At 50.7% G+C, this 10570-nt stretch overlaps 2 protein-coding genes across 2 annotated transcripts; one reads left to right on the top strand and one right to left on the bottom strand.

Annotated features, from left to right (window-relative positions):
• Positions 1 to 964: 964 nt before the first annotated feature.
• LOC128273941 (uncharacterized) lies at positions 965 to 4811 on the top strand. The gene is made up of 5 exons (XM_053012016.1): positions 965 to 1209; positions 3058 to 3795; positions 3960 to 4092; positions 4294 to 4615; positions 4681 to 4811. The coding sequence occupies exons 1-5, from the start codon at positions 965 to 967 to the stop codon at positions 4809 to 4811; spliced, it is 1569 nt and encodes a 522-aa protein (XP_052867976.1).
• Positions 4812 to 4975: 164 nt separating this feature from the next.
• On the bottom strand, positions 4976 to 5642 carry LOC128270231 (uncharacterized). Its single transcript, XM_053007631.1, has 2 exons — positions 5274 to 5642; positions 4976 to 5203 (listed from the first exon to the last, which is right to left on the bottom strand). The coding sequence occupies exons 1-2, from the start codon at positions 5640 to 5642 to the stop codon at positions 4976 to 4978; spliced, it is 597 nt and encodes a 198-aa protein (XP_052863591.1).
• Between the last annotated feature and the right edge of the window lie 4928 nt (positions 5643 to 10570).

The raw sequence follows: 10570 nt of genomic DNA, 5'->3' as shown, positions 1-10570 counted from the left end.
GCCCGCTGTTACCGGTTGGTCCGGCCAGTGTCAAACAGCTTAAGCTTAAGTCGCGGCATTGCGGCGCTCAGTTTTCCACTTTTCCTAACCGATTTATATTATCTTCCTTCTTCTTCTCTCTTACAGCGAATCCCGTTCGCCCGTCAGTCGTCAGTGGTGTAGAATATTGCGGAAAACTGATCGACCCTCGCCCGACGGATCCTACGCGAGAGGAGTTGTTGAAACAAAAGACCCAAAGACCCAACAACCGGTGACGGTGACGAACGTCTGGAAATCGATTTTCCGTTCAGTTTTCCGCCCGGGCCGAGTGAACCGACAAATGCGTTGATGACACGTTCCAGTGCCGTGTGGTCGAGTGCCGTTACCGTAACGTCTAGTGTTTATCGCGGCCCGCTCTGTTGTTGAGTCGGTCGGTGGGTGGGTCAGCCGCCTGGCAGTGTGTGTGTGTGTGCGAAAATCCGTGGCAATCTCAACAAAGCTGACGCCCAGCCCGGGTGCTGATGTAACCGGGTGCCAGGTTGGCTTACTGGCGTTTGCGGAGCCCAAACATCACCGAGCAAAACTGCGTGAGGAGGCGCCTTTAGCGCGGCGAGCCGTGAGAACTTCCTATCTTCCGAGCAAAGCAATTCGTGAGTGAGCCGCGACAAACTCTCGGTGAAGACTCTTTGTCTGCCTTTCTGTCTGCTGTCGGCGTTTCGCTTAGGCCTTCGGTGACGCGTAGCATAACTGTTTTGCGCGGTCACGGTGTGCTGAGATCGTGAGTGGAACGGAATGTGATTGGCGGTGCCTGTAACCTTCACCTCGATGCACGCGTGGACACTTCGCCGGTGAGCATCGCGATCGGATGTAACCGCGAATCAGTGTCCCTTAACCGGTGTTCTCCACCTCCGCGACAAAACACTCACAACAAATACACACACACACACGAAGTGAAAGAGCGAGAATCCGGCTGGACTTTCGAAAGATGGCCGACAGCCGTGAAAGAATTCGGGCACCGCCGCGCGATGGCCGCGAAGGGTTCACCAGCCCCCGGCAGGTGCTCCGCCGGCTGATGTTGCTGTCCGAGGGACGCCAGTATCGCGAAGCCGCCACCGTCGTTGGCCGGCTCGGGCCGTCCGTGCTGCGCTCGGTCGTCGCCGAGCTGCCGATGGACATCCTGATCGAGGCACTGCCCCACAGCACCTACCTGCTCGAGTCGTTCTTCAACCGGTAAGTTCGGGGCCGGATCACCAGCCGGGGCCAAACTCCCTTCCGAAAGGAGTCCTTCGCGCCGGGCTTCGCGAAAGCCCTTCCCTGTGACCCACTTTCAGCCATACTTTCACCAACCCGGGTGCGAAAGGAGCCTTTCTCGAAAAGCATCCTAAAAACAAACCAAATCCGGCCGCCAACCGCAGCCCGCAGCCCGCAAATCCTTCTCGCCGCAGCCACACAGAATGGCCATTTCGCCAATTTATTATCGATCGGGCGTTTGATTAATGAAGGTGAAATGAAAAGTTGTTTCTCCGGTCGGTCGGTCGGTTGAGTGTGTTAAGGTCAAACCAGTTCTGGGGTCTGGCCGTGGAGCGGATTGCGCTGCGGTGCGGTGCAGCTCCTCCGCGCCATCGAGTGTCCAGAGTTCATCGACCGGGGCGAGCTGACCCGGGTGCGAGGGTAGCTGGGTTGAGCAGAAAGAAAGTGTCTACATTCGTCAGACGATGAGCATTCCGCGAAGATTTTATGATTTTCGTCAGTCCAACCAACCGCAGGACACTGCGCCACCGCCGCCGTTAAGTTGTCGCGCACGTGTGTGAGACGGGGCCGAAGATTTGCGATCTCTCTCTCCACTGTGCTTAGGCTTCGTTTCTGGTCAGGAAAGCCGTAGCATTTCTTCTGGCCTTCTGGCTCGCCTCGCTTGTTCGCGCAAAAATAAAGATTTAATGTTTAAAAGTTGAACGGTTGGCCGAGGCGGGACCAAACTTTCACTTGTCACGAGCGGCGGATCGCTCACATTTTAAAGGGACCCCTAATGGGCCAACCGGGCTTAGTTAGCAAATTTTGGCACCCCGTTTTATTGGGCCAATCGAGGAACTCGAGTCGTCGCCGCCGTTTCGGACCTGTCGCCGCGCGCGGAAGAGATTGGAAAACGAGATGCCGTCGTCGTTGAGGAATCATTAGCGCGCCACAGAAAGACCACGCGCTCGACGATAACGGGAGGGGTTCCGATGGGCCATTGGAAACGCACGATTTACATTTAGAAAACGCGGAACACAATCATCGATCGTTAAGCGGAGATCAACATTATTCAAAGCCCAGCCCGGCGCGAGGCTCGTTTACATGTAAAAATTTAGGACAGCCATCGGAGAGGGATCGGGAGATGCTGCGTCGGTAGCCGGCATGACCCGTTTTCTGTATTCCGACAATCAGCGTGCTGCGGTGGCTTATGTTCCGATGAGCATAATAACGCGATACTCCGGATTGCACAAGAAATGGGCTATCGATCGCGTGGCTATCGAATGTACGCCCGAATTACGAAAGTGGCGCGCATCCGCAGGCAAGGCAAGGCAAGGGTAGTGCTGACCGCTCTAAAGTAAATCAGCTCACACATTCATGGCGCAAGCCTCGTGTGGCCTTAATTACTGGGTTGAACTGTTTTTGTTACACCATTTCTCAATCAGCGTCTTCTCGTACGGAAGGCCAAAGTTTAAGCGTTTGTGCTTAGCGCGAAGGCCGGCACAACATTTACAGTAAGCCCGGAGAGAGAGAGAGGCCCACCAGAAAGCCAACGGGATAGCCTATCAATAGCTATCCGAACTTTCATAACATTCTGGCAAAGATATCGTTAGGCAAAATGGGGGGGCAAAAAACACGCAAAGTGTTTTCCGTTAACCACCTAAAATTATCTGCCTATATGGGGCGGGGGCTCCGCTTAAATGGGACGACGGGTTAATTGATCTCTGATGGAAGGTCCAACTTCCCGGCTGGGGTCAATTATAACAAGATCAGCACCATTCTGGCTTCGTTCCGGCACCAAATCCGTCGGGCTTATGAGTTTCTGATGTTCGATTCATCCGCATTCAGGTTGAATGCCGTTGTGGCCATACCGCGACCGGATGTGCCGTGCGAGGCCATCATGTGGCACCTGGTGAAGCTGTTCAGCAACCCGCACGAAACGGGACTGCGGCAGCGGTGCACCAAGCTCGTCCAGGCCATCGGTATCTGGCAGCCGGCGTTACGCGAGTCGCTGTTGGCGCGCCGCAAGCAGCTGGACCAGGCGATCCAGGGGCTCGGCGTGCACGGTCTGACGGCCGACCAAACCGGGAGCCTCATCTCGCTGCACATAGCGCTGAAGAACGAACTGCAGCGGCACATCGACACGTACAAGACTGCGATCCACAAGCTGGAGGAGCTAAGCCCGGTCACCGCGAACCAGGATCCGGCCCAGTCGTCGCACCAGCGCCTGCTGGCCATCAGTTACGCCGACATTCAGCAGCGGCTGATCGACAACAAGACACTGCTGACGATGCTCGACAAGCCCGCCCTCAAGCAGCTTGGCCAACTGGTGGAGAACCTCTCGCAGCGCGTGCAGAACGACAAGGAGGTTCTGTTCTGCGTCGGGCAGATCCGCCGGACCGACACAACGGCCAACACCGAGGAACGGCCGGCCGCCGGGCTGCTGATGAACTATTCGCGCGGCTGCGACACCGTGCTCGGGCTGATGGGGCCGCTCGCGATGCCCCCGAGCAGCCCCACCAGCAACGGATGTAGCAGCGGCGGAAGTGACGGTTACCATTCCGACTCCGATGCGGACGAGACTAAGTATACCCTACACGCACTCTCTTTTCGCTGTCCCACACCCGACCCAGTCGGCTGCCTTACTAACGACTATCTTTCGCTTTTGTTGTCCGATTTCGCCCGCCCTTCGCCGGATGGATGGATGGATGCGTGGTGTGTATCGGATCGATTGCGGCTCACCGCTCCAGTTCCGAATTGGTGCGACAGTACAGCGTGATGTACAGCAAAAACCGCATCGACACTCTGGACTCACTGAACGCGCTGCCCCAGCTCAAGCACGCCCACCAGCTGAAGGCCAAAATACTGTTCTCCATTATTGTGGTAAGTCGGGTGGGCAGCACCCGATCTTGTTAGATGCCTTCATTAGGCAAAGGTGGGAAGGTATCCGCACCCCCTTAGGGCCGCGACGATGTGCGCTAAGTGATGACCTGGCGATTAGAAATTGACACCTCGGGAGCGCACGGCGTTGCCGTTAGGCAAATGAGCGCTAATGTTGTCGCGCCGCGATCACTTTCTTTTCAGCTGGCGTTCCGTGCCTGTCACGGCCTGAAGGAGCGCAAAGTGCTGGAGGTACGCCGGACGCTGTACGTGCTCGATGCAAATGACGACGCGACCGCCGCGCTCGACCGTGCGGTCCGGCAGCACCTGAAGGAGACGGCCGACCGGTTCCCGATGGGAGACGTCGAGCGGCAAGTCTCCAACCAGGTCCTATCGACGCTGCACGAGTATCCCTGTCTGGAAGCCTGCATACCGCTCATCCACTACATCAGCGACTGCGTGCGATTAGCGTGGCGCATGGTCAATCAAACCAACCCGTACTATCTGGATACGGACTTTACTCTCGGTAGGACCGTAAACACGTTTGACACAGGACATAGCTAATGACGGTTTCCTTTCCACGCTCCGTAGGCCTGCTGCAGCCCGAAAAACACGAACGATACCCGATCTCGGAGAAGCGCTCCGACATCATCCGGGCGTTCCTGTGGCCAGCGCTCATGCAGAACGGACACTGCGTCTACAAGGCGGTGGTCGCCACCTGATCGCAGGCGCCCAGCATCATTCGCCTCCATCGCAACCAACAGCAACAACCCTCTGTACATAGTCCGGGAGTACTATTTTACTGTGGAAGAATAAAATTTTATTTACGTACTTCGTTTTAAAATCCAAACGGCTTGTCGAGCGGAATTTTTGTTGGTGCCGCGGACTACAGCTGCAGCGGGATCAGTTTGAGCCTTGCGAGCATCGTGGCTCGAGTACACTCGAGCGAGTGCAGTTGGTAGTAGGCCACGATGTCGGACGGGAACTTGAATCGCTTTTCACACCGTTTCTCCAGTCCCAGCGCATACATCCCGTTCTGTCCGGCGTTCCGTATGAACAGATGAAAGTAGGTACTTTCGGCACGGATCGATAAAATGTACCGGATGGTTTCATGCTAGAACGGGACAGATGGAAGGAGTGAGAAAAGGGATAGGAAACCGATAATGAAATGACGCTGAGCCTACCTTGATCTTGAATGGTCGCACCAGACAGGTCCCTTCTGGGCGATTCTTCAGTAGAAGCTCACTGTGCCGACGATCGATGTCGTAGTAGAAAGGCTGTAGCTCTATGGTGTCGTTCAGCAGAACGTAGCGTGGTTTGGTGCTCGCGGACAACACTGGTTCCACCTTGTTGTTATCGGTCAACTGCACAGATTGCTTCAAACTACAGTCAACACTCGACGAAGCGCTTGCTCGATCTACAACACTTTCGTCCGATTGGCTTGACGGCTCGTCTCGGGAGCGACAATAAATCACATCACGTATCGTCTCCAGGAAACGATCGACCAGATTCAGCACCAAATGATACGAGACCGTCAAACAGCAGCAACACATTTCAATCGACTAACGATAACAGTCCGCCCGTAACGCCGGCGAACCAAACGCTGGATGCGTGTGCAGAAAACTAGAACCGTGGCAAATCCTAACACTGCGATCCAGGCAGACAGAGACGGTCCCGCCATCGCTCATTGTTGGTCTCCCGATCAGTTACACCGAGTGCGCCGCACGTAAATGTATCCTCATTGTCGGGCAACCGTATCGCACATGTGTGGTTGGCAGTTTTTCATCAAGCGTGTCATTTGTTACACACTTTCTCACACACTGCAAATGAGGCAGGCGTGCAAAGACATGGAAGATTAAACTGCCGGGATGATCCCGAGGTCATAGTTCCCCATGTTAATGGAGGCGTTGGGGAACTTTTTTTTGGGCAATGGAAACGGGAAGACGAGTCCATGTGGACCATGTGTATGGACAGCAAGCCGCCAAGAGTGGTGCCACTTGGATTGCAGTGCAGTGTTTTGTCCTGCTTTGAGTTGAATTCTGTTTTAGTAAGGTTTACGCCAGTCCTGATTTCTATAGTCAGTGTGTTAGGAACGGTCAGAGGCGAGAAAATATTTCAGCATCGTTCAAAAATACTACTGTTGCCAAAAAATATCGAGAATTTGCTTATAATTTGAAAACTCTGTCTTCGTTTTTCGAAACCATTGAATCACCATTAAATAATCCCTACTCTATGCAATACACCTGCACTGTCTGCATTTGTTCCAATTAGGAACTGTCAGCGACAAATTATCCATTTCGGATCCTATCTCAGCTGTTGACTGTAAAAGGTGTCCTCGGATCAGTCTCCTGAGTGCCAAATCAAGTGAATACGACGGTTGCAGAACGATCTGCGTCGCATTTATGGAGAAACGATCATGAAATGCTTACAAAATTGTGGTGCATCACGAGAAAGTTGAACCAAGAATTGCTTGTCCACAAATCCGTTCTCTTTTGGCTCACAGCATTACGCAAACGACACATAACATTCGATTAGTACTCTTTGTTGACAGTGTGATCATCTGGAAGGAATCTATTCTATAGGAAGGAACTATTCTATTAGGTTAGGAATTTATTTTTTTTACAATGGACGGTTTAAGTCAGCACTGGAGAAAATACCATCGTTATTCAAATGAATTCATTAATGAAACATCAACATCAAATCTTTTGCTGTCCTTTCCTTGATTTTGTATTCACGATTTGAGGCATAATTGCATAATTACGTGTTGGTAAAAGGTCACGATTACGGTTACGTGTTGCGAAAAACTAATTTGTAGAAATATTAATGGTAGAAGTGAGAATTTTATTTTAATTTAAGTCCTTTAATTTAAAATCCGAGGCCGTTGAAAGCCGTGAAAAATTTCATCGTGAAACATTTCCGTATAACAGTAATGGAATCTGTCATACGAAATTGAAATGTTTTGAATTTAAATTTGTCCCGTTGAATTTTAAATGAACGTTGTCCCGTTGAATTTTAAATTGAGTGCAATAAGTAAAAACAAATGAGATAAAGAAATGTACTTATATTGTACTTTTCGTGGACTACATTCTTACCATTACGTAAATTCATCACAATAATCCGTTATGTTGAAACGCAATACAATCACCAACCATCCCGAAGTGCGTTCAGCAGAGTAAAATGCATCCCAAGGATTTAAGCGAAAGGTGAATCAATTCCCAAATTAAGAGTTTCTTATGAACTACAATCAATCAAATCGTCAAGCATGTTTTCCCTCTTGCCCCTGTTGCCTCGTTGTCGGTATACCATTTATACCGTGACTAAGCCTCTCAACTAGCCAGATACTTTCATAGTTACAAGATTGTTGCCATAAGCAGTGTTTGCTGAACTCGATAATCATCAGCTGTCAGTCCACGCTTCTTGTCTATAGATTTACGCATGCAAATTGCACCGTGGCCTTTCATCACCGTTCTATCTCGCGCTGGCTGCTGGCGACCAATAAAGCCTTGTCTATTCTCTCGTAATCACTGGCAAGTTCGCATCTGCAAAACTGTAATCGAAGCGTAATTTGCCGAGCAATTAAAGTTAATCATTATGTTCTGACATTAATTTACTCTAACTCTCTGTTGACATAAGGAAGGTCTACGCGCGACACGCTGCTAGCCTCCTCTTTTTCCATTCTCTTGCAAGCGCCCTGATAACAAGTTTACTAGCCGTAAGCGGGGTTTTTATGGTGTGTTTAAAGTTTGGCCAACAGGGTGGTTGCGTTGGTCTAGATAGCGTACTAAGTTGCCGCCAGAGGTATGACAGCTGTCTGCAAAATTGTGCATCAGAAACAACCTCAATGCCATGTTCAAACCGCATAACGATCTTGAACCTTCCGTCAAGCAATGACCACCGTTAGCAATCACCTACCCGACATAAGCTGAGCAAATAGCGAGAAGCAAGCACCACGACCCTAGCAAAATCCACCGTAGGCTACAAGCTGTGCCAAGGTAGACCGATAAGTGAGAGTAAAAATTTGATTCTGCTGCATTGCGTACCAAATTGAGGTGCAAGTTGAAGGCCGGCAACGATTAGTATTGACGGAATATCGGTTTCTAATAAGTGCAGCGAATCTGTTGTTTTCAATTGTCAGAACAGATCCGGTGCAGTAGTAAATCAAAATAAACCGTTAGAGTGTGGTTGTTAATGAAATACTACAACCGGTGAACGTACTCGGTGATGCAACGTGCACAGTTCCGTGACCGAGGCTCGTGTCTTAGCTAACTACACGGTGATAAATCAGCCACGCCGTTACCGCCACACTGATGTCGCTGACGCGATTAATGGATATGATGACAACAATCACATCGAATTATGGTAATGGTGGTGGAGGAAATGATTTAGTGCCATGTAACTGAGTGCCATTTGTGTGCCATTCTGGTGAGTTCGAGTAATCCAACATAAATTGGTCAATTTGCGACACTAAAAAACGAGAATTTAGTGTCAAACCGGGCCAGCCAGGGTGAGCAATTCTGAATCTCTTGGGCCGACGCCTGATCGTGTGCATTACGAAGATGATTTCCGGTGTTCGAAATCGCATAATCACGACGTTGCCGCGATCAATACAGAAACTAAAATCCGTGGACGTGCACACCACAGCAGTCAATCATCTCAACTGCTAATGACCAAAGGCGTCATTCCGACCGCCGGCTGATAGTCACATTGCATCCCCATCTGATGCAAGCCATCGAAAGAGTTTCATCAGCCCGTTAATTCACCGCAGTTTCCGAGCATCGATCGATAGAACTACCCCAACTCTGTGTGTGCAGTGGATGCAGAAAATCCAATCGCGTAAATTAGTCTCCTATTACAACTCGAACGGGCCGCCACACGGTCATCTCCGACCGCAAAAGGGGGGGGGGGGGGCCAACATTTGATTCCATGCTGCAAGACATCTTGGCGCCACCGCTTGGGTGACGTCCGTGGTTCGAAGTTCAGGGTGACTAGTAATCGCTGGACGGGGATTTCGGTTTTCTCGCTTGAAGATGTTTAATTGCGTAGCGCTCGTGGATTGATAACTGAAGTGAGTATGGACCGAAAGAAAACACAAAAACATGGGAAAATTGATAACGCCACGGGAAGAACGCGATTCTCTGGCACTAAAATGACAGTAATAAACTGCTTCAGGGTTAAGCTGGGCACACGAAGGACGGTCAATGTACGATGATACGGGTCAGCATCATCGAGCGAATGACGTGATTCAAAACATTGCGCTTCCCCTACGACAAAAACTCCGAAGACCGTGTGGAATCTGGTGAAAATGCAAGTGCACTCCAATTCGGCCAAGGATCAACGTTTGAAACGCCAGTGACGCATGTTCCGGCCCACGCCGTTCTTTTGATGAGGTGAGCGAACAGGAAGTGGACATCCAACCGGTGTGAAGCTCTCGCAGCATCCACGGAGCATGCGCCGGTTGAAGCCTCCCCTCTGCCGAATACGTCACTACTTGAACGAGTATAGGTGTTGCCATTCTATCTTCCACGGTCGGTGTCCCGGCGAAAGGACCGTCCAGGGCGGGAGAAGGATAACGCCTTTTTACTCTTCCAGACATCGCAGCCTCCGAGAGCAGTAGTGGTGGACGTCAAATTTTCTTCTCCGCTCATTCGTTCAGTAAAAACGCGAACCGTGAACAAGTGTCCTCGCGGCACACGGTTCCGTTCCGCAAAAAGTTGAAGAACAGTTTAGGAAAAAGTTGTTGTGCTTACCGTTGAGTTGTGCCTTTTGATAGGTAAGGTAAGACGTTGAAGGTTAAAGTTCTGTGTTGGAGTCATACTTTTTCTTGTGCCCGACACCGACGAATGCGTTGCGCTGGCATTGCGGGTGCGCCATTGACAAAGGTCAACAGTAAACGTGGAGCTAGTCGCGAGATGATTCTCAGTTAAAGCAATCCAATTATCGTTCTGCCGTGCCGAAAACCTGGTCCAATTCAGCGTTCAGAATCCAGCCCATTCAGTGTATCCAGTGAGGTCGATGGGCTACAGTGAAACATGTTTCTGTACTGTTTTTTTACATCAAACCGTTCATGAGACTGGCGTCTTCCGAGCACGTGACCAGTTGTTTTGCCCAAAAGCTGTCCACAGAGTACCCCACTGCTGACACTCGAGCGGCGCCATAAAGTGTTAAAAAGAACATTTTCGTAAACATTACCGGACGGCGGAGATAATCATTGCTTCGCGGGGTGGATTGTGTGTTTTGCAGATTGGGGGGGTCCCGTTTTATTATGATGAAAACGCGGTGACAGGTAAAACCCGGTAAATTTTGTAGAATCAACCTAGTGACGCCCGGGTCTCCCACGATATGCACTACGATTGCATTGTGTCCTAAGCAAATCGTACCGTTCGCAAAACTCCACGACGAGTTCGCAGTGGAAGCAAATTGTTTTGATTGACTGATGCTGATGCCCATCGAACCACGTACCGGCAGAGGTCACGTTATTAGC

The sequence above is a fragment of the Anopheles cruzii genome, chromosome 3 (genome assembly GCF_943734635.1).
Source record: "Anopheles cruzii chromosome 3, idAnoCruzAS_RS32_06, whole genome shotgun sequence".
NCBI classification, from domain to species: domain Eukaryota; kingdom Metazoa; phylum Arthropoda; class Insecta; order Diptera; family Culicidae; genus Anopheles; species Anopheles cruzii.
Note: the sequence above shows the minus strand (reverse complement) of the source record. Positions and strands in the feature narration are given on the sequence as shown.

What these genes read in the sequence shown, in the direction of transcription:
- LOC128270231 (XM_053007631.1), bottom strand. Translation starts at nt 5,642, where the DNA reads ATGTGTTGCTGCTGTTTGACGGTCTCGTATCATTTGGTGCTGAATCTG. An exon ending in TGCGACCATTCAAGATCAAG is followed by an intron (nt 5,204 to 5,273) that starts GTAGGCTCAGCG and finishes GTCCCGTTCTAG; the next exon opens with CATGAAACCATCCGGTACAT.
- LOC128273941 (XM_053012016.1), top strand. Translation starts at nt 965, where the DNA reads ATGGCCGACAGCCGTGAAAGAATTCGGGCACCGCCGCGCGATGGCCGC. An exon ending in TCCGATGCGGACGAGACTAA is followed by an intron (nt 3,796 to 3,959) that starts GTATACCCTACA and finishes TCACCGCTCCAG; the next exon opens with TTCCGAATTGGTGCGACAGT. An exon ending in GGATACGGACTTTACTCTCG is followed by an intron (nt 4,616 to 4,680) that starts GTAGGACCGTAA and finishes CACGCTCCGTAG; the next exon opens with GCCTGCTGCAGCCCGAAAAA.